Source organism: Equus quagga, chromosome 14 (assembly GCF_021613505.1).
Source record: "Equus quagga isolate Etosha38 chromosome 14, UCLA_HA_Equagga_1.0, whole genome shotgun sequence".
Classification (NCBI taxonomy): domain Eukaryota; kingdom Metazoa; phylum Chordata; class Mammalia; order Perissodactyla; family Equidae; genus Equus; species Equus quagga.
In genome coordinates, this window is record NC_060280.1 from 64,902,552 (window position 1) to 64,926,731 (window position 24,180).

Consider the following 24,180-nt stretch of genomic DNA (forward strand, 5'->3'; position numbering starts at 1 on the left):
TTAGTCCCTCCCCAACACCAACTTGCAATTTAGGAGCTTACAACCCTGCAAGGAAAATAGAGCTGGGGAAACACGGTCTTGGGTAGACTTATGAAAGTTCTCATAGTTTCTACATCCAATAATAAAATCAGAACAACCCTTGAAATAAATAGAATATCAATGTTCTTTTAAAACACCTTGAAACAGAAACCACAGGTAAGGTGTGCACCTAATTTCCTTCAACTATCCCTTGCTTATTATTCAATACTGTGCCCAACATGGTCCTAGAGACAAAGAGCAATGCGAAATTCTGAGGTGCTTTGGTAGGTCCAACACGCAGTCTTCTTCCGCTCACTCAGCTCCTTCTCCCCGCAGCTGCAGGAGGCGAGCTCTGAGGCTCAGGGTTCCCTTCCCACAGTTTCTCTTCTTTTGCCCAAGACCTCAAAGCAAAAGCTTCCATTTCTTTTCTGTCTTCTGCTTCCCTTTCCCTTTCTATTCTCAACTTCCAATTTCTTATTTTTCTAATTATCCCCAAAATAAATGATCTGCCAGTAAGAGACTGGCATGGAAATCTTTGAGGTTGAGGAAAAGTAACAGAGAAGTCAATGTGCAAAAATGAGAAGTTTGCGTGAGAGAAACCTATGGTTGGGGAAGAAATTCTTTACTCTCAGTTTCTCCAACTGGTGTATGTTTATACATCCTCAGGCATAATGATGCAGTATACCAAGAGTTATGTGAAAGTATAGGATAAATAAACGACATCTTCCTGGAACATCAGGTTTTTTTCTATGTTCAATAAAGTTGAATAATTTTAATATTAAAACAAAGATATGACATGGAGGAGAACACTAAATATGCATGAATTTTAAAGATAAAGCATGCGATTAAAAATGTGTTTAAAGTAAGCCATTTCAGACTACTTAATCAATCCCCAGTTGCCCCCACCCTGCAGGAATTCATCCCCCAGTGTGAGGGAAACCACAGTGGGGAAATCTGAGAAGCAATGCTTCTGTACTGGTAGCCCAGCTATTGTGAGGTCTTATAAATAGAAAATTGTTCTTGATCCTAGCAAGGTACAATCACTTTTCAAGATCACTGAGACCTCATTTATAACCTAGAACTATGACTGACAAAAAAATCTGCTCATTTAAATTTTAATGTTAGAACTTTTTCACACAAATAAATCAACTGTGTGTACCTAAAACGCCTTCTGGATGAAGGTACGTTAACTTTTTATTAGTAAAGCTCCAGTCTTAGCAATAGCATTCAGAAGAGAGAATTTGTCAAATTTTATTTTCCCAATGGTCAACATACATTAAAGCTGTTTGGCACCTTCTAGTTGAAAGTCATTCACCATTTCAGCGTGGAAACAAGTTGAGGCATTATGATTCCCAGGCTCTACTATGACCTGAATTGAGGTCTCTGGGTCTCAGTTCACTGACCTGTCAACCAGGGAGGTAGATTGAGTGATTACCTAAATAAAGCGTGTCAGGATCACGACATAAAATTTGGGATTGATATGATGAATACGGCATAACAACTTTCTGTGACCAGTCAGGGACATTCTCGATCAACACACTGTGGCAGAGTTCTCAGAAATCCAACTTTTTTCCCTATATGATCATGTCTCAGTATAATCACACTGGGGCTGAAAGGTCAATAGATGTAAAAAATGTTTTAGTTTCTCACTTTTAAAAAATGAAATAGTCTAGATCTCACTACATTAAGGTCAAAACTTTCCACAGTACCTTCAATCCATGCACTCTGGAAATTCTTTCCAAAATATCGGCTCTGCTGTAGCTGCACTTCAGATCTTTGCTGTCCACTGATTGCCAACTAAAACAATAACACCGGAGTGGAAACTATCTCATGGAGACCATTCTGGGAGGCGACATTTAAAGAGAAAAGTTTCCAACTTCCTTAGGTCCAAAAAGAAAGTTTCCACAATTTTCAAAACATTCTCATAATGTCTGAGTATTTCCAATAACTTGTTTCAGGGAGTAAGCCACTTACATTTAGGCTTTCTCTTAGGCAATCTTTTTTAAACATAGAAATTTCTCTACTTAATCTTTGGGGACAAGAATTAAAATTACTTTCAAATAGCAGTGCATCAACCATTAAAAATAAGATGACCCCATTTTTCTTAGACAGCTTAATATAATCCATCAATAAGAAAATCTGAATTCTCTATTTCTCAACATATCTTTGATGAAAGTCCTCTCCTCCTAGCCCAGACATTCGACTGGCTCCCAGTCCTGGAAATCCTTCCTCTGCTCTCCTTCCTGTGTCTGTCGCCCTCTTCTTCCCGTCCACGTCTACTACCACCACCCTTACGCAGGATTTACAGTTTCACAGCCTTTTAACTGATCTTCCTATTGCCTTCCTGCCCCTTTCCCCTACTCCCACCTTTTTATCTTATCCATCCTGAACCTGATTTATGAATCCTGCTATTCAAATAATTTCACAATCCAGCATAAATACCTACCTTTTCTGCCTTCTCAGCCATGACTCTCCTATGTGAGCCTCCCCTCCACCCAAGCTGTTTTACCTTTTTTGCAAATATGCTGTGTATATTCTCTGCTGCTCATGCTTCTCCAACTCAGTTTCCCATGGTAACCAAAATAAAATCCCAAATCCTCACCATGTGCAGAAAGCCCATGTGAACCTGCCCTTGCCAGCTCTCTCACTCCGTCTCCGTCCACTCGCCCCCTTATTTAGTATCTCCAGCCATTCTAGCATATTACTCGATTTTATCATTTTTACAGCCCTTATGAGAGCTTATTTGTTTACGTGTTTTCCATCTATCTCCCCCATCAGAATGTTAGCTCCAAGGAACTATTTTATCTGCTGCTGTATCCCCAGTGCCTAGATCAGTGTCTGCACATAGCAAGCACTTTATCAACGTTTGCTGACTGACTAATCCTACTGGAATTCTCTCCTCTACACCTAGGCCTTAAAGAATCATACTTATCCTTTAAGACTCACCACAACTGTCCTGTCTGCAATAGGGTACTGATGTCCTCATCACCACTGTCTAGAGTTCAGATCAACAAAGCTATTGAGTACCTACTATTGAACAGTGATGATGTGCTAGGCCATGGAGGGGAAACAATAAACATGATATGGTTACAGTCTCTGTGGCATTTACAAGCTAATGGAATTTTACAAACTAAAGTGGTTTCTTCATCCTCTGAACTCCTGTGGTAATTAGACTACAGTTAATGCGATAATGAATCATGACGAGCCTTGCAACATCTCTTCTATTGCGTCAGACTATAATCTGGCAGCTGTTGAATACGCTGTCACCCAGGGATGTAGGCTATAGGCTGAGAGAGCCATGCTGTGCCTCCCCCGTCCTTCATCTGCTCCTCTGTGAATCCTCACACCTCTGAGGTACGAAAAGTGGAAGGTTAGAGGCCAAGAACCCTATTCTTTTCCCAGCACTGAATTCTCTACATGAAAGAAAGTGGCGTGAGTGTTCTTTACAAGAAATTCAAAGTTTTGAAAGCTAAAGGTGTGCATTTTGGAAACTCTAATATAATAATATATATAATATAATAAACTTCTAAATAAGCTATATTTGCATGCAAAATATGAAATTAAATGATACATGCGAAAATGCGTTATAAAGTATTTTTTATATATGTAAAGCATAATTACAGTGTTATTTAACTTTTCAAAGGTCTAAGCATTTGCTGCCCAAATAGACTGTAAACTCTTGACAGCAGTCATGCCTTACACTGCTCTTCCTCTTCCATGACACCTGAGCAGAGAGCCTCTGTTAACAGCAAATGAGACTGCAGATAACCACCACAAATTCTTACTTCTAGACCTGGCAACTTTGCCTTTCAGCAACAAAATTCTTTCCTCTGAAACACCAATACTTATTCTGGATTACTAAAGATAGAAACATCTTTTAAACAATTCTACAGAAGACAGGTTTGCTATTGGCATTAAGAAGAATTTTTTTATTCTAAAAACAGAAAGAAAACAAAGTTATTCACCTGGGCTTCACTCTCTCTAGAAGTAGCACTAGAACAAAAATTCACAGATAAGAATTTAAGCACAAAAACTCTTAAATCGTGGAATGATGCGGAATTTTTAATGCCTGTAAGTGAAGTTTCTCTCTCATGTCCAGGGAAGACATATTCTCTTGAAGAGGGCTAGCATGGGCTTTTATAATAGCTAGATTTTTATAGTATCAGTATTAAATGTAAATTGCCAGGTTAATTCATAGCCAAAAAAGTAAAAATAAATTAATATAAAACAAACATCCCCAGAACAATTTATTCATCTTCTACATTTGAACAGGATGCATAATCTTTTCATGAACACCACTTAGGTAAACATAGCATAAGGAAAACATGAATTCCTTAAATTTCCTAATCTGAATTTTTATTAATTCCACATTAATTTGTAACTATAACATATATGATGATTTTAAAGATGAAGTGCTTAAGACTAACAATATTTTAAACAAAACAAAAAAACTGTTCTCTCATTTATAGTAGGTCCTTCTTAGCGAGATTTATAATAATTTGTCAAAAAGACCACTGAAAAGATCAGGGATCTGAAAGTTACTTTTAGCTTTTAGAATAAAAAGTTGATTTCATTACTTATCTGACCTTATCCTGTCAGAACTATCCAACCTGCCTCTCCAAAATTAGTCATGCTGTAGTCAGCCTCCACTAGAATCATTTCTCCCACTAGTTCATTAAGTTCAAAGAAGACTTGGCAGATGAGAATGGGAATTCTATCTAATTTATGTGTAAGAAATGAAGTTCAGACAATGATTGAGAAACTAAGTAACGATGGCATGCAGGAAAGAATGCAGGAGCAAAGACAATGTTAGTTAGCTATCACATACCGCAGGGCACAAAACTAGGGGTGTTCATTTATTCTTTGCTTTGCTCTGAAAACAAGTAATAAAAATGCAACTTTGGGTTAATGAACTTAAAAAGCTTGCTAAAGTATCTCTGTTAACACACAGAGGGCCCAAGGCTGGCTGCCAGCACCCCTAGGAGCCTGTAATTACACACCAGCAGGGAAAGACTCTTATTGTAACGACATGGATTTGTTTTAACTATTAACAAAGAAAAGTATTTAAAAATCTCCTTACTCAAATACTTGTCAGTAGAGTTTCTAATTTCAACCATCACTGACCCCTGCTTTTAGACTTGGTTTCTCGAGGCAAAAACTTATGTCCATTAACTAAATCAAAATGGTTCTAAATTCAAAATCAAGAACCAAGGAAGCATTAAATGAAAGGTTAACTTTTGGTCAGTGGAGGTAGAATAAAACCATAATAGAAATAGAAGGCCTTCTTTTAACTCACTAGCCTAATCAATAATCCAAAGAACCCTACAGTAACATTGTGGTCAGCTGAATAGCCCCCCAAAGACATCCATGTCCTAATCCATGGAACTTGGAATGTGCTACCTACATGGTAAAAGGGACACTTGCAGACATGATTAGTTTAAGGATCTTGAGACAGGGAGACTGTCCTGGATTACTCAGGAGGCCCAATGTAAGCACAAGGGTCCTTGCAAGAAGGAAGTAGGAGGATCGTGTCAGGAGTGGGAGATGTGGCAATGGCAGCAGGAAGGTGGAGTGATGTGAGGAAGGGGCTGGAGCCAAGGAAAGCAGGAGGGCTCCAGAAGCTGAAGAGGGCAGATCTCCAGAGCCTCTAGAAGGAACAAGTCCTACCAATATCTTGGTTTAAGCCCTATACAATTCATTGCAGATTTCTAAACTCCAGAACTGTAGGAAAATAAATTTGTGTTGTTTCAAGCCGCTAAGTTTGTGGCAATCTGTTACAGTAACAACAGGAAATTAACACATTTTTTTATACTTTTAAGGATTATGAAGCTTAGTAGGTGTTATCACCATTAACTTAATTGAAGCTACAACAAATAATTATAAAAGAGGGTTTGAAATTGCTAGGCCTTTCCACACTACCCACCTGTGTAGAAACTGCCAGCATCTAGACAGCTTAGGAGAATATAAAACAGACATAAGGGCATAGGAAAAACATGATTTTATGTAAGATAATGAAAGCATCTAGGCCGGCCCTGTGGTCAAGTGGTTAAGTTTGTGCGATATGCATCGGCGGCCCAGGGTTTCGCCGGTTTGGATCCTGGGCGCCAATATGGCACTGCTCATCAGGCCATGCTGAGGCAGCGTTCCACATAGCACAACCAGAAGGACCTACAACTAGAATCTACAACTATGTACTGGAGGGCTTTTGGTGGGGAGGAGGGGAGGGGAGGAGGGGGAGGAGGTGGAGGAGGAGAAGGAAGAAAAAAAGGAAGATTGGCAACCAGTGTCAGCTCAGGTGCTAATCTTTAAAAAAAAATAAATAAAAAGAAAGGAAAAAAGCATCTAATTCCTGTCTACTATGTACTCAGTGAGTGCAGGACTCAAAGAGCTTACAACTGTGTGAAAGTTCTAAACAAGAGTGCATCCATCACCCTAACTTAGACAAATAAAAAGCTAGGTGACATGCCAAGGATGTAAAAGTAGAGGCTGGAAAGTGAACAGACTTATCTACACAAACGAACTGTCAGAATCATCACCAACCTGCAAGGGTACACATAGGTACTGTGATCTATAATATAAATCTGAACTCTCAACTCCCACCCTACTAAGGAGGGAAATCTGTATAACTGCTTTTACTTTGGATTTTCAAGGCAATTCTACTCTAGCTATACTTCAGCTTTCTATATGAGACTCTCTCCCTTTTCATCTGGGAGCTGGGGGACACACAATGCAATACCGAAAACTGTCAGAAAACAAAAACGGTTTATTTTCATATTTATAGATTCTATATAGATTGCAGTCACTTTCTTCTATCAATAGGTGGTGAGCTTGTGTTGGTTAGGCAAACGCTGACAGTTCACTAAAACTGAAGTACGAGTAGACTGAGGCAGTGAAAAGTGCTTTTTGGGTACTGTCAGATGAGCAGATGAGTGACATTTGAGGAGACAGACATGGACTGCCTTTAAAGCACTGTAAGATCTAGTCTTCCTAAATTATCATAAAACTACAGTCTTTAGAATAAGCATGCTCTATATCAGCAACGACATAAATCAATCTTCTCAAACGAAGCTGACAGGTTATACAATTTTAGCAGTTTTACTTACTACTTTATTCTATATTTTATTCCTCATTATTTAAAAGGGACCTGTCAACCAAAATAACAGAATTTTAAATATCACCCTTTTCCTTCTTTCTTCCCAGCCTAGTTTGATCTGATACTACATGAAAAATAATATAAACATATTCTGAAAGTTTATCAACTTTCAAGCCACACACACAAAAATCCTTTATTTTCACAATACTTTCTTCTGAATAGCTGGAAATAAACAATCCCTTGCTTTAAGAACCCTGAAGGAAAAGCTCCTTTATTTCTATTTCACATCCTCAATACTCTTCTCACCTGCTATTTTGATATTCAGATTGGCATCCAGAAGCAAATTTTCAGCTTTTAGATCACGATGAACAATGTTCCGACAGTGACAAAAATAGACGGCTGCGACGATCTGTTTGAACTTCCGACGGGCCTCCTTCTCTGCCATTCTACCATGGGCCACCAGGTGGTCTGCGGTGAAGAAAAACAGTCAGTTCTCATTTGGATCCTGGAATCATTTCAAAAGGTAGACTTAAGGAGGGAGGCAAGGGGCCCAACAAATGAAAGAGTCAAAAAAGTGAAACAAACAAATGGAAAATGATACGCTTATAGTCCTGGCTTGCATCTATTCATTAGTAATCAGTACCCAAACTATTTTAAGTATAAATCCTGTTATACATAAGTATGCATAAGAATACACTTGCCCTACCATAAGAAAAAAAGAGTTCTGAGGGATACAATGGTGTTTTTCAACCTTACTTTTCCTATTTCCATTGCAAAAGTTTATATATACAAAGCAAACACACATGAAGATAAGTATCAGCAGCATTTCCTGTGCTAAAGGATGAGTCAAAACGCGGAGTCACAATAATTGATCATTTTAGTAAAGAGTTGACAGAAATCAGTCATTGCTAAGAGGGAAAAAAAACCCTGCTTTACATAGGACTCTGTTTAGGCCAATATCTCTTATACTTTCTCAAAGTTTCAGAATTTCACACAAAAAGGTACTTATTTGGTGACCATTCTCTGCAATGCATAACACCTGCATCTTTACATTTGCATTTAATGTGCTTACCAAATATTTTTAAAACTATGTTATTAATTTTTACAGGTAACATCAATAGAAAACCAAGTGAAGTTTCTACCACTTTAAATGAAATAATTTCATTTGCTATGTTGCTAACTAAGGTATAGCAAAAGAATTTACAGGTGATAAACTCTGTAATACTATAAACTAGGCTATCTTCTATATTTAAAAATGAATTGATTAACCCATAATCAATACTGTAAGTTCTTTAAGTACTTTTTTTTCCTAATAGTGGCATTAGGTTTATAATGAACCAACGATACACATATCCTTAACCCAGTGCCTCATCTGACCAGTAACATATACAGGTTATGACAACTGATGGGATTAGAAATGCAAATAATGATGTAGTTTGCTCTGTTTGATTTCTAATAGTCTCACTAGCACTATCCTTTAACCAACTATTCTAGCTGGGTAAAGGACACATTTGCCATCATGAGCATCCCGAGATAGTGCGAAAGTGAAAAATTAGATAATATAAATAAATGTTTCGTTTGTTTCTCAGTACTAGTTTCAGTAACACCACCCAAGTGATTTGGCGCCATCTCAATCACTCACAAGACCAGTCAGGTTTATCTTTTCTTCCGTCACAAAGAGGAAGTTTGGGATAAAACATACGCGCTAGTAATGACTGCCAAGATTGGGAGCTTAGGACAAGAAATGGAGGGGTGGGGGAGCACGTGAAGAAGGGGAGCTCAACGGCAGCCGTTTACATAGAAGATTTTCAAACAATTCAAACAACATTCTGAGCTCAAAGAACAGAACATTTTGGAGATCAAATACTACAGAATTTTTAAGAGCAATGTCTTACAAGTAGATCATTTAAATGATTAAGAAAGACCCCTCAAAGGAACTGTTACAATTGTCAGGTTTATCAATGAACCACACACAAGACCTTTGAAGCATTTTCCTCAAAAACAATCACTATTATGGCCAAGATGATCAATTTAGTACAAAAAAAGGAGAAAAGAAGTCTTTAGCTTAGAAGTTAAAAGGACTAGAATATAGAACACGGCTTTCTACAGAGTTTAGAGGTGGTGATAAACGAGCTCATGCTCTGGTGTGCTCAGCCTTCTGGTGAGATCTGTCACAGGAACTTTAAACAACACAAAGTCCAACTAGGGATAGGAACTTAACACAAGCTGTTCAAGAACTGGACACCCATCAGATGTAGAATGCTAGGTTTTATTTTAAGAGGCCATTCTCTAACAGTACCTGCTCCTTTGACCCCCTATTTCTCTTAACCCAAGGCCCAATTATTCTAATAATATGTTTTAGCTGCTAAACTTTGTCTAATTAAAGAGCTTTAAAGAGACAGCTATTCTTGAGAAACATAAAAATAAACCCTTATGAAGGTTTACCAACAGAAGCTCATTTGGCTAAGCCACCATTAATTAAAATGCCCAAGAGACATTCGTCTGGCAGTAAATACTAATTATCAGAACACATCAAAGAGCTTCTTAAGTACAACAGAACGATTAATTTCATGATTTCCAAAATAAGTGGTTTTCTTTTATTAAAAAAAAACTATATTTTCTAAGTACTTTGTTTTCCTAAAATGATTGGAAAGTTCTCAAAATTGTTACACAGGCCAGGAGCTGCTGGAATATGGCCTTGGTCTGTTTTATCTCTACAATGACACATTGGTTGTCCTTGGATTGTTTACACTGCCAATATCCTCACCTCTTGATCTGCTAAATAGAAATAAACTCTGTTACATGCTAGGGCCAAAGAAGGGATAGCATATTTAGGAATAAACGTGTACTCTGATCATATATGACATAACTTTAAGTTTAAAGACATTTAAAAGGCTATTTTTTTCAAGGTCCACTCAATACCATACAAAGAATATTTAAGCATTTGGTTAACAGATTACAAGGATTCTATAGTATTTGAGGTGACTACAATATATGTCATCTGCCACAGTTAACATGCTTTTGGCTAAAAGGTATCTGTGACAGAACACTGGCTAAAAGAGCTTCAATTGTTTAGTATTTTCCCTAAAGATACCTAAAATATCCCTACAGTTATGGATATAAAGAAGATTTACAAATTTTTTTTTAAAGTGTTGGCTGCAAAAATCAGATGTTTTCTCTTAGCCATTGTGGTTGACATTCTAATTTTCCCCTCTTTGGGAGCACTGTGCTCTTCACACACAGGACCATCTTAAAGGCTCCGTGTCATTTAGACTTTAGCCTCTGCTTTTATTTCTTGTCCATCTCATTACCCCCCAACCCCCACCCCATCCCCTGTTAGTTTGCTTTCAGTGTAAACCTACAGGGTCTAGTGGGTGTGCCAGAAAGCCAGCAGCCTGTGGTAGTTTTCGTCCCTGCTGAAATTGCCTATCAGCTGCCCAGGGACAAATGGCTGCTTTATGTTCATGTGTGCTGCATAGGCAGGCAGTGAAAATTCTTCAGGCTCAAATGGGATATTTAACTTTCAGCAAAAAACCCAGAGCAGTAGCCCAGCCTGGACTTAACACAAAGTCACAGCATTTGAATAAATACTGGGGTCATTTCAGAAGGCAAATGAAAGCAAACAGCCCCTGAACCATTCAACATTCAAAGTAAACTATATTCTGAATCTTGTTAGGATAAACCCCAGGTGCAAAGAACTCTACAGAGTTGTTCTGCTTCTCCCACACAGTTTAGTAAGCTAGTTCTCCTAAATACTGGGCGAGATATCACCTGGATCTCCCCATATCTTCAGTCTCAAACATCCCACAGGGCAGCCAGGACCCTAGCTTCCTGAATTCCTAGATTCCTTCTTCCTCCACCCCCCGGGAGGCTAACAATCTTCGATTAGACACCTGCTGCAAAAACTCCATCGCAGTAAGTCCTTTTTCACCATCAATTAACTACTTATCTATTTAGTTGCCACTATTCATCTCGGGTAAATTTAAAGTTTTTCTCTATCACAACTTCACTCCAATCATTTCACTCTAGACAAAGATGAGGTGACTCAGTTAAAAGAAGAAAATGGTTCTCCTGTTTCAGGCTCTTATCACAAGTAAAGAGTCTAAGTTCTCTCTCACTTTTCAATCACCACAAATCACTTGGCACTAGATTTCTTTAATCTTTTTAATCTTTTCTTCCTCAGAAAATAAAAAGAAGTTAGTGACACTAAGGGATTTATACACCTCAGGAGGATTAGTATGATTAGAAGTGGAGAGAATGAATTCTGAAGTTTCAAAAGTATGTATAAAGTTTACTTCAGAATTCACTGCTTGTAATTTTGTCCCATTCTGACTCAGAATGAAATATCTTGTGGTACATTTAGATTCTAACCTTTCAAAGAGCAAAAATATACATCAGCCATCTTCACTTCCCTAGACCAGCTTCACTGGAGGGTCAGAGGCACGCCACTAATGGGATAGTGGTGGGAGCCAATATTTCTTAAAATAAGTCACTTTTCCACTACAAACAGACAGTGTCTCCATTTGTCTGCTAAGTCTACAACTCAAAACTGATCCAAAACACTAGCTGAAAATGAACACACCCTGACAGCAGGTCAAGCAACAGGGCAGAAACTTTTCATTTTTCATGATGAAAAAATAACCCAGTCTAGAATGAGGAAAAGACAGCACGTGTGCCACACTTAGGTGGCTATCTGAAAAAATTTCTGCCAATTCCAAGCTCACCACAGCTAAAAGTTATTTGCTTTGCCACTCAGTTCTATCATTTCTTTTTTCTACACCCATGGAAACAACTTCCTGTTTATCAAACAAGTGCTTCTTTCCAAAAGAGCAAGGGTGAGGCCAAGATAACTCAGCTGCCTGGGAACAGGTTAACAGGAGTGCACTCACTTTAATGTCATCCTGTCCTAACTCTCCGTAGGCCCCAAGCTGCAGTGACTAGAAGAAGAGAGTTTGTTATTTTGTTTTCCTTGCCAAGAATCCAACCATCTCATACCAGACTTCTTTACTTGTTGCTGCTTCTTGTTACTCTCTCTTTTCTTCATTCTCCCTGTTGTTCAGCCCAAAAACCTTGGTGTCATCTTTCATTCTCTTTCTCCCACACCCACATCCACATCCATCAGCAAATTTTATTAACCCTACCATCAAAATATACCCAGAATTCAACTATTCCTCACCCCTATCCCCACCCCACTCTGATGCCACCAACCCCCTCCAACAGCTATTGTCTTCCTCCTGGATTATTGTAACAGCCTCCTAATATTACTCCTAACTAGTATTCCTGATTCTGCCCTGGCCCTCTACAGTCTATTCTCAAAACAACAGCCAGAGTAATAACCCCTTTTTAAAAAACCTTTTTATTTAGAAATAATTACAGATTCAGAGACGTTGCAAAGATAGTACAGAGAGATCCTATGTACCCTTAACCCAGTTTCCCCCAGTGGTTACATCTTACATAATTATAGAACAATATCAAACCCAGAATCTGACGTGGGTACCATGTGTGCATAGATCCAGGTCATTTTCTCGCATGTGTGGATTCGTGAACTATCGCTGCAATCAAGATACAGAAGTATTTGGAGTTACTCATTACTGACTATTCCTGCAGCTATAAAAACAAAAAGCACACTATATTTTCTTCTATCCCGAATAAATTCAACTTTTCCTTCAAAGGTTTTGAGAAGATACAATTACTTTGTGAAATACTTATAGTCACAGGATACGCTTTAGTTCTGAAATTTTTAAACTAGAACTATTACTTCCCATGCATCCTTACTACATACAAAACAGCGCTCTGCATATGATGGATGCTTAATAATTACAGATCAACTCAAGGATCAATCAGAGAAAAGATATAAACTTTAAAAACAAACATTTTTTTACTCTCCATTTGCCACTAAACAAAGTTTGTAAACTAAGCACTGTTTATATTAATAACTCTTTATAAAAAACACACTATTCTTTGATATGAAGTCCATTCACATTAATGTGGAGGAGGACTGTTTTCTTATAGCTTCTTACAAAAATACTCCTAGACTAGGCATATGCCCAGGCAGCCTACGAAATGGGATCCCATATATTCCAAAAAGCCTTTCAAGAATGTTATTCAGACATTTTTGATGTAGTGCAAACATTTCTCATGCTGCACCAACAGACTAGCAAAGGTGGGTTGGCTAATTTTGTGAACCAGAGGTTCTTCCCTGATTTCTAATATAAACTTCAGGCTCCAAATCAAGCTCATTCTTTAATATCTAGCTCCAAGGTGATTTCCCTGAAGCACTCCCTAATCTACTCACCTCTCCTAGAAGAACTGCTCCATAATTTGGGTCTAATGGCATTTAGTCTATATACCTCCATAATATCAGTGAACAACTGTACTACAGTTATTTCTTAACACGTATGTCTTCCATACTAGACCAGGGATTCTTAGTCTGTGGATGGGTTTCCACCCATGACCCATGCAAGGTATAGGAAAATATGCGTAATGTGCTTCCAATTGTGTAGGAAGAGGAAATACAAATAAGCATGTGTGTGCACATGTGTGAATATTTGCTTATATTTTCCAAAAGAATTAATGTTAAGTGAAAAACTTTTAAAATTATTACTTATAGGAGGACAGAAAAGGGGTGGAAGCTAGACTTTTCTCAATGTACCCTATTTTATAGCTTTAACCTTAGAAACATGTAATGTCTTAAGGAACCCAAACAATTCAAAATTGAATCAAACAGAAGAAAAAGTAATTTCTAAAAATTGAAAGCAAACTGGAAAAACACAAACCTAAGTTATGTCATAACCAGTCAGAGAATAATTTTTTAAGTGACAATAAAACACAGTATTTTGCCTATGCATCCTTAATGGGATATATCCTAAGGACAAAAAGAATCAGTAGGCTTAATATTTGTAATAATACTGGTATTGCTTTGAATCAATTCTGCCCTCACTCTCTCACATCAAATATGTAATTATGTTAAAGGCATTTGGAACCACAATTTTCAGCATAAGAAAAAAGAGACATAAATACAGAATATTCAAGAAGTAAACACACTGAAATCTTACATTTTAATTCAAATGTTAGTACAAATTCACATTTTACTTTCCTCTCTATAAAATAAAGATATACTCAGGGCACCTACCATGGTACCCTGAAAAGGCCTCTAAGTAATGAAAACCCAGTAGCCATAATAAGCATCCCTAGGATTTCCAAATGCTATTTTCCACTTGAAGGAACGAGAGCTTCTAAGAGAAATGTTCGATTCCAGGTCTGGGACAGGAAATGTTCAAGATAAGCCTGGGACATCTTACCTAAAAGCAAGGAAGTCATCAAAGACTATTGGGATCTTGTCACAAGGACACAAGAGTCGACTTGAAAAGGTTCCCACTGGCTAAGTGAAATAATTTTTTTTTTATTGAGTTAATGATAGGTTACAATCTTGTGTGATTTCAGTTGTACATTAATGTTTGTCATTCGTGTTGTAGGTGCACCAATTCACCCTTTGTGCCCACCCCCCACCCCCACCTTTCCCCTGGTAGCCACTAATCTGTTCTCTTTGTCCACATTTTTAAATTCCTCATATGAGTGGAGTCATACAGAGATTATCCTTCTCTAACTGGCTTAAAAGTGAAAAAATTTGAGCATCAAAAGAATAATGTTTCAATGGACCAAAACACATCAACTGTATTAAAATCCATAACTTCATAATGATATTATAAAATAAACAAAATCAACTTCATGGGTCACCACTGGAGATTGCTGGGGTTTGCTTTTATTAGTGTCGTTAAGTCAATTCCGACTCTTTGAGACCCTGTGTACAGAAGAATGGAACCCTTCCTGGTCTTTTCGTGCCATCCTCTCACCTTCCAGCGCTATATCAGACAATGCTCCACTGCTATTCACAGGGTTTTCATGGCCAATTTTATCAGAATTGGGTGGCCAGGTCCTTCTTCTTAGTCTGACTTAGACTGGGAGCTTCGTTGAAATCCGTCCACCATGGGTGACCCTGCTGGTATTCGAAATACCGGGGGCATAGCTTTCAGCATCACGGCAACAGGCAGTTGCAGCTGCCGCAGCATGACAACCAACAGACAGGTGTTGTGGTTCCCTGTCCAGGAAATGAAACTGGGCTGTGGCAGTGAGTGCTGGATCTTACCCACTAGACCACCAGGGCTGCTTACTGCTGGGTACCAATTTATTATTCTGAAATTTAATACATAAAGAAAAAGAATCAAGCACTTATTTTGCCTTTACTATAGTTTCTACACCGTTTAGAGGCAAAGTTCTTTACAGAAGAATTATAGCTAAAAATGAAGAAAAAATGAGAAAATTAGAAAATCACCATTTTGCCACTTCTAATGAAACAGTGTATTTAGGCAACTAAATAATAATAGCTAAAACATTAGGTCAAAGGTTGACAGGAAACTTTATACATCACTAAAAGTGGGGAAACCAGACATCACACAACTCCTGAAATGATGCAATAGGAAGACTATGGAGTCTTCCTGCCCTCGGCCCACCCCGAAATTGACCTGTATTTAACTAAACCACTTTAGAAGAAACAGTGAGCTAGAGGAACATGTTAAATGACACAATAAGGATCCAAACCCAGAATGTGGGAAATTTTACAAGACAATCCAGTTTCTCCAACAAATAAATGGCATAGGAAAAACGTGTGTGTTTCCAGAGACGAAAGGGGTTGTTACAAATTATAAAAAATTTAAGACACGTCAACTCAATGGATGTATGCATTTTGTTGCATTGTGATTTGAATAAACTATAAAAAGAAGTTTTGAGACAACTGGAGAAAGCTAAACACGTCCTGCCTATTAGTATGAAATGATGTTCATTTTGTTGAGTCTAAGAATGGTACTGTAGACTTTGTGATCATGAAAGAGTAGCTGATACGGAATTTATTCTCCCATTTTAACCAACTATAAAAGTTGGACTATTTGCAGACATTAGACAGTAACCAACAAAAGGCTATGATTCTTGAGAGAAAGGACACATAAGAGGTAAGCTCCATATTCATCCTAAACCACAATCTAGGGAAACAGAGCCCAAGCAACAAGAAGTACACTAGAGTCATAGTTAGGGGCTGCTAAGGCAGCTAGAATTTGGGTGGCAGGATAGCAGACAACGATGGAGAAGCAGAGAAGGAACACCAAAAATTAGCATAGAAATTCTACTCAGGTCCTCAGCCAACTCCCACACTGCATATGTGCAAAGCAAGACTATGGAAGGTCTAGCAGAAAAAATTTCTGGGAGGATAAAAGCTAAAGAGAAATTTTTAGAGGTTACACAGTGCTCAGGATATGCTGGAGTTCAGGTTCAGCTTACAAGGAGAGATGTTGGTGAATATACTAGGCACTCAGTTGAGACCCCAGAAGACCATGCCCTAGAAATAAAGCCTGTGCCATAGGAGTAAGGGCAAAACTAAAATAGAACCTAACAAAGCCTAAAATCAAGCCTCAACATGATCAAGTTGATCCATCTGTAATTTAACTTTCTGTCAGAACAAACTTAACACTACAGAAGAGAAAATCATCCAGAGTCTCTATAAGACATCAGCCTTAATATCCAGCATACAATGACAAATTACCAGACATGCGAAGAAGCAGGAAAAGTGACCAATAATCAAGAGATTAAAGTCAAGATTAAAGAAGCAGAACCAGAGATGACTCAGACATTGGAGTTAGCAAGCAAGGACTTCAAAATGACTATGACTACTATGCTAAAGAAAATACAGGAAAGGCTGTATAAAAAGGATGAAAAGATAAAATATGGCAAAGAAGAATCAGAATCTCTAAAATATATATTATCTATAAACATATATTCTAACACAGCAAAACACCTGAAATTGAGAATTTATTGAACAGGTTTAACAGCTGACACAGCAAAAGACAGGATTACTAACCTTGAAATCGGTATTATGGTTGAGTTTTTAAAAAATCTTTACATATAAGAGAAAATGTTAAGTACTTATAGTAAAATGATATGATTTCTTAAATTTGCTTTATCATACTTTAACAAAAAAAGGAAAGTTGGGGAAGGATGAAACAAAAACAGTAAAATGTTGATAATTGTCAAAACTGGGTGATGAGTACATCAGAGTTCATTATACTATTCTCCTTCCTCTTATATATATTTTAAAATGCCTATAATAAAAAGTTTTTAAAATTGGAATCTATCATTTGTATATCTATGTTCTTAATAGCATTATGTACAATAGCCAAAAGGCGGAAACAACCCATGTGTCCGTCTACAGATGGATGGATAAGCAAAATGTGGTATATACATAAGACAGAATATTATTCAGCCTTAAAGAGGAAGGAAATTCTGACACATGCAACAACATGGATGACCCTTGAGGACATTGTGCTAAGTGTAACAAGACAGTCACAAAAGGACAAATACTGTACGATTCCACTTATAGGAAGTACCTATAGTAATCAAATTCAGAGACAGAATATAGAACGGTGGTTGCCAAGGGCTGGGAAAGGGGTAAACAGCGAGCTATTGTTTAATGGGTACAGAGTTTCAGTTTTGCAAGATGAAAAGAGTTGTGTGGATGGACAGTGATGCTGGTAGCACAATAACGTGAAGATAATTAATGCCACTAAATTACATACTTAAAAATGGTTAAGATGGTAAATTTTATGTTATGTGTATTTTACTATAATTTTTTTAATGGAATTTCTCTCTCTTACACACACATGCACACACTCCTGGGCACACACAGACACTAGTCCAGAAAATACCTTCAGGACATCAAAGTTTGCAGGCACACTAAAATATAATGCACAAATTCCAGATATGAGATAAAAATCTAAATATATAAGTCAAGTATTCCTATATATTATGATTAAAATATCTTTATTTTTCTAGGAGTTTCACTCTGTTAGAGAAACTACATTTTCCAAAAAGTGTTAAAAAAAATAGTTCAGAAAACCCTGAGGAAAAATATTAATATAGGAATCAAGCAAAAATATTCTTTTGGGACTTATATATACTCAATGCAGCAAAATATTTTGATCATTCTCTGGGGCGTTTATTTTTCTGTCATGGTAGAACTGAAGGATAACCAGACAACTTTGAATGGATGTTTAGCAGTAAAGTGAGGTCATTAAACCATAAGTTTGTAAGCACTAAGCACAGGTGGCTTCCTCATACCTCTTGGGCAGGTTGCAAATATAAATGCTAAAGTCATGTCTGATATTAAGAAAATAAAACAAAAAAAATGAATAATGAATGGGAAATTAACTGGAGAAGGAGATGAAAGTTAACAATTCTGATTCAGAGTGACTAAATGAAGGTCAGCAGATGGTTATTTGCTTCTGTCAGTAAGTAACCATCTCTGTTAGCCTCAGAAAAGACCTAGTTTTTGTAACCAAAGGAAGTAAATAATTTAGTGGGAATATAGTATTTCAGTTATAAAGATATACAGAATGTCATGAGGATTAAATAAGAAAAACATGTTACAAAAAACCCCAACGACACAATAGTGTGTACAATAAACAAAGGTGATAGTGCTCTCAAACATCTAGGAGGTCGCAAGATAACATACACAGAACACTTCACACACAATATCTGCTACACAATGCTTATGCAATTCAGTCTTTGCCATTCTCTGCTCTATTAGCCAGTCTTTAAGTCTCCCACAGTATAAATAAATGACATTGTGAGAAATTCTGGGTTCCATACATATTGGCACCATTGGGAAATGTTATTTTTAAGGCACTGAGAATGTCCGTAATAAATCATACACACTTCAACAAACTACTGTTAAGTTAGTAATTTATCTTAAACGCCCTTGAGTTCTGCTTGGTATTCAGGAAACTTTTCTTGATAAAGTGCTGGATTTATGACTTCATGGTCTCAAATAGGAAGTTTGGGGATACAGATCTAAAGAAATCATACTGTGGAAGTTTTAAATTATGAGTTTAGTGGCTTACAAAACTAACCAGTTTCTCAATTCTGTCTGTAAAATTAAACAGGCCCACAATGTCATGGCTACTGCCTTACAATGTAGCGCTGTATAGTATGCAATAATCATCTCAATAAATCAACTGAATGAGTAATAAATGCTCGTTCAATAACCACTTACTGAAGTCCACTACATTGCTTAGAATTCATAATCTTCAGGATGTCTTTCTCTGCAGTTATCCAGAAAACAAAAAGGTGTTTTCCTTCCACATCAAAAACTCGTTTAACTAAAATGTGTTAAGGAATAACATGAAAATTCCATGCTGACTTGGTTAATTTCATGGTGATACAATGAAATAAATTTAGAGCCCTACTATATGTTAGACACTGCATTAAACAAGGAAGACACAGATGAATAAGATTCAAATGCCACAATGTGCAATCTAGTGACATTCTTTCATTTACTTAGTCTTTCGTTCAACTGATCAATAAATATTTATTGAGCATGTATTCACTGCAGGTACTACTCTAAGCACTAGAGATCTAGAAAGGCTCAAAAATGACAAAAGTCCTTACTCTCATGATGCTTACATTTGAGTGAGGTCCAACATAAATGAAGAAATACATGCAGTTGGTGATAAGAACCAAGAAGAAAAAATAAGGCAAGGAAGGAGATACAGAGTAGTGGGCCAATAGGAAGAGAAATTTTAGATAGCATGGATAGCAAAGACCTCTCTAATAAGGTAACATTTGCTAAGAGACCTGAAAGAAATGAAAGAGAGAGCCATGTGAATATCTAGAAAAAGAGTATTTCTGGAAAAAGGAATGGAATATCTGAAGGCCTTCAAGTGGGAACATATTGGAGAGTTTGATGAACAAGAAAAAGATGCCAATGTGAAAAAGGGGGAGAACTAGGAACTGAGTTCAGACAGGTAGCTGGAGAACAGACTGTATAAGGTTTTACAGGCCACAGAAAGGACTTTACAGGCCATAGAAAGGACTATACATTTATTCCAAATAGATGGGAAAACCAATAGAAGTAGCTGAGTGGTAAGATTCCACTTTCATTTAAAAATAAAATCACTTTAGTTGTAATGGGGGAATCAGGGCATATTCAGGGAGACTGGTTAAAGATTACTACAGTAATCCTAACAAGAGATGACTATGACTTAGACCAGGTTGGTATTGGTGGAAGTGCTGATAAATGACTGAACTCAGCATATATTCTGAAGGTAGAGTCAGCAAGATTTACTGATGGGCTTGTTACGAGGTATGAGAGCAAAAGAGAAATTAAATATGACTCTATAGAAGTTTTTTGTGAGCAAGTGGGATGAATGGAGTTGCCATTACTGAGACTGAGGAAAAGAGAAAGTTTACGGTAGTGGAAATTAAGAGTTCAGTTTGCATATGCTAAGACTGAGAAGTTTATTAGACGTCCAAGTGGAAATGTCAAAGTAAATAGCTGCAAACATAAATCTAGAGTTCACAGGACAGGCTGGGCTGGAGATTTAAAATTTAGGAGCCAACAGCTTAATGGATCAGATACAATTAACCAGGGAGTAGATGTGCATAGAAAAGAAAAGAGATCCAAGGACTGAACCGAGGAGTGCTCTAAAATTTAGATGTCACCAAGACGAGGGAATCTGGCAAAAGAACCACCAGAAGAAAAGTGATAGGTCAAGAGACCATTATCTAAATTACATAGTCTAGTTATCAGTAAATGACCAACACAGAAATACAAAAAGACGAAAAAAATTTACCACAAAGCGTGCTATAGTAGAGGTATGTTTGAAGGAAGAAGGAAAAAGGCAATTAACTCTAGCACAATCAGGGCAGATTTCACAGAAAGCATAACATTTGAGAAAGGTCACAAAAGTTGAGTAGCAACCAACAGAGCAAAGAAGGACAGCAGGGCTCTTGTATCTTGTGTCCTGGCACCTCCTATTGATTGTCACCCTTCCAACCACTTCCTCTGACACTAACAATTCCTTTATAGGTCTCTTGAATGAAAACAGGACAATATTCCATGAGGGGTTAGGAAGTAATGTAAATTCAAAGTCCCCACTAGCTTCACATTACTCTGGTATATCGCTGGGTATCTGGTAAACCGCTTTCTGCCTCTCTTGCCTCCACATTTATCAAAGACACTGAAATGCAGTTCATAGTCTCCTGCTCCACCAAGATTCTGCCGGTCACTTAAGCAATGTCAACATCCATGAGAATAATCTATTTGATAATTTAACCTCATGGTTCCTTGAACCTTCTTTATCCCCAGTGAGTGAGCTATTACTCCACCAAAGTTCAGCAACTATTCCTACGGCCACATCTTGGACTTGTCTTTGCTTCATATTTTTCTGCCTTTGAAATTCTGAACTCTAAGAGTAAACTCCCCTCTCTCTTAACATAAACTTCTAGATCAGCAATACTGAATAGAAATAAGATGTGAGCCATTTATATAAAGATTTTCTAGTAGTCACATTAAAAAGTAAAAAGAACCACTCATTTTGAAATTAATTTTAATAATTAATTTTATTTAATCCAATACATCAAAAATATAATCAATGCAACATGTAATCAACATAAGTATTAGCAATGAGATATTATCTTCTTTTTTTCACACTAAGTTTTCAAACTCCAGTGTTCATTTTATACTTATAGAATACCATATTTCAGACACTAAACTGTCTAAAGCCAAGGTGAAATATAACTTTTGCCAAAATAAGAGTTGTGTTTAATAGAAAAATATTTTACACTTTAAGAAGTAAAGAATTTGGCCTTGCCCAAAGCTAAGGTCTGACCTTTTCCCTTGGCTTCGGAGGTAATCTCTGGGCCCCAGGACTACTATGTCTGATGGGAGTGTCTTTGTTTGCCTGGGGCCCTTGGGTCATGCCAAATAATCTAACAATATGATTTAGCATGGGCCTGGCCAAACCCATATAGTCTTAGGGTGGAGGCTGGCCATACTCAAAAGACCAACAATATGACCTAGGATGGGAGCTTTTGGTCAGCTGACCTGGAGACAGAGATCAATCACACGGGCTATCAATCAAGTCTATGTAAAATAAAAACTCTGAACACAGAAGCTCAACTGAGCTTCCCTGTTGGCAACACTCTGTGCACACTGTCACACAGCAATACCAGGAGAGTAACACACCCTGATTCCCCTGGGAGAGGAAAACAAAAGCTCTGTGTTTGGTAGTTTTCATGGACTCTGTGCTTCCTCCCTTAGCTGATTTGGATTTTAATCTGTATCCTTCCCCTGTAATAAACTGTAACTGTGAGTGTAACAGATTTCAATGAATTCTGTGACTACTTTTCAGCAAATTATCAAAGTTGAGAGTGGTTTTGAGAACTTCTAGAACTTGCAGTTGGTGTGAAAGTGAGGGTGTTCTTGGAGACTGTGCTCTGACTGTAGTTGGCTAACTCTCTCAGTTGGCCTAAAACTCTTGCACACTGCCTCAGTTTTTAAATTCAAATATAAATTAAATTCAAAATTCAGTTTCCCAGTTGCACTACCCACATTTCAAATGCACAAGAGCAACATGTGACCAGTGGCTACCGTATTGGGCGGTGCAGTTTTAAACTTTCTCTCTCTGATCTTCTTATGGCCAAAACACTTGCTTTTCAACTTCATCTACATCTCTAGTTTTTTAAATTCCTCCTTTCTAACATCATTTATCCTGGTCTCACTTGCCCTCTCCACCTTTCAGCCTAAGCCCAATGACCCACAGATTACTTTACTCGTAGTCAACTCAATTCCTTTGCCACCTGTCTCTCTTCTTCTATTTGCACATGTCCTATAAACCCCAAACACTGGATCAGCCCAACCATCTTTCTTACCCTCTCTACCCACAGGTAATTGAGTATTGCTAAGGAAAAAAATCATTCAATCCTATATAACGGAATAACAAGTTCATGCTTTCCTATCTCTAGGGCCTTTAAATCAACTATTTCAGCTGTCCGTGATCACTCTCTCACTCTCCCAAGGAGCTAATTTCACTTTCTCCACCCTCATCCATGTCCCAATCCTCTCATCCTTAATTCTCAGGTGATGATCTAGCCTCCTACTTCACACAGAAAATTAGACAAAATGGATGAAGTACCTTACTTCACATTCTTCTATCTAAAAAAATTACCTATAGCCACTAAATCCTTTACTTTCTTCTATCTTTCTTGTGCAAGGCCAATTCCTAGCAACCGTGCTCATAGCTCACTCACCTTCTATTCCTCAGGGATCTGGCTGTACAGGTTATCTTTTCCATATCGATTACAGTCACACTCTCCTTGCTCATGACTGTATCCTCAACCTCACCCTATAACAAGTCCCACATTTAAACAAAACAAAACAAAACTCCCCCTTCTCCTTGTCAAATACTGCAAGGATCTGAGATTTTACCCTACTTGCAAGCTAACAATTTAATATGACACAGTTGCATGGATGCTGACAGAAGACATGAGACCCCCTAGGTCACACACAAAGGACTTTGGTATTTAGGGCACAGCAAGCAGCATGAGCATCAACATATTTGCTTCAGTTTGCCAAGTCATATTTCCCACAGGGTGATGTGAAGGGGGCCAGGTGACACCTGCCATATAGTTGGGTGCATTAAAAGAGAGGAACCCTGAGCTTAGAGAACCCAAATCTTCTATAAAAGGTGATAATTAGATCTATCCTTTAGCTCCAGAGGAAGAAACTATTTCTGTCTTCCAAGGCTATTCACTATATAAGCATCCTTGAAAAGGATGTCGAAGACATAAAGAAATGTGAGCCACCCATAGAAAATACTCTCCCAACTCCCGGCTTCCTGCTCTAGCTACTGTCTTTTCCATTCTTTCGTTCAGAGCTGTTTCAAAATACTAGCCTTACTCACTGCCTCCATTTCTTTAATATACTGTCACCTAGCTTCCACCTCCATCACTCCATTGACACTTTCTTTGCCAAAGTCACAAATGATGTCCTAGCTGCCAGTTGATAATCCTTATTTTCCTTGACCTCTTTGGAGCATCTAAACACTTAATCACTTCCTTCCTGATCTCTCTCCTTTGGCTTCCATGAACCGTTCTACTTTTGATTCTCCTCCTATGGTTTCGACAGTTCCTTTTTAGTATCTTCTGCTGGGCTTGCTTTCTCTGACTGTTTTTTTAACACTGAT

The 24,180-nt window shown here is 37.7% G+C and overlaps 1 protein-coding gene across 4 annotated transcripts in view; it reads right to left on the reverse strand.

The window, feature by feature from the left end:
• SIK3 (SIK family kinase 3) overlaps positions 1-24,180 on the reverse strand; it is a 239,746-nt gene that overhangs the window by 67,055 nt on the left and 148,511 nt on the right. For all 4 annotated transcript variants that reach the window (XM_046684959.1, XM_046684958.1, XM_046684956.1 and 1 more), the window contains one exon: positions 7,418-7,579. In XM_046684959.1, coding sequence (XP_046540915.1) covers positions 7,418-7,579 — 162 coding nt within the window. The remainder of the gene's footprint in view (positions 1-7,417; positions 7,580-24,180) is intronic.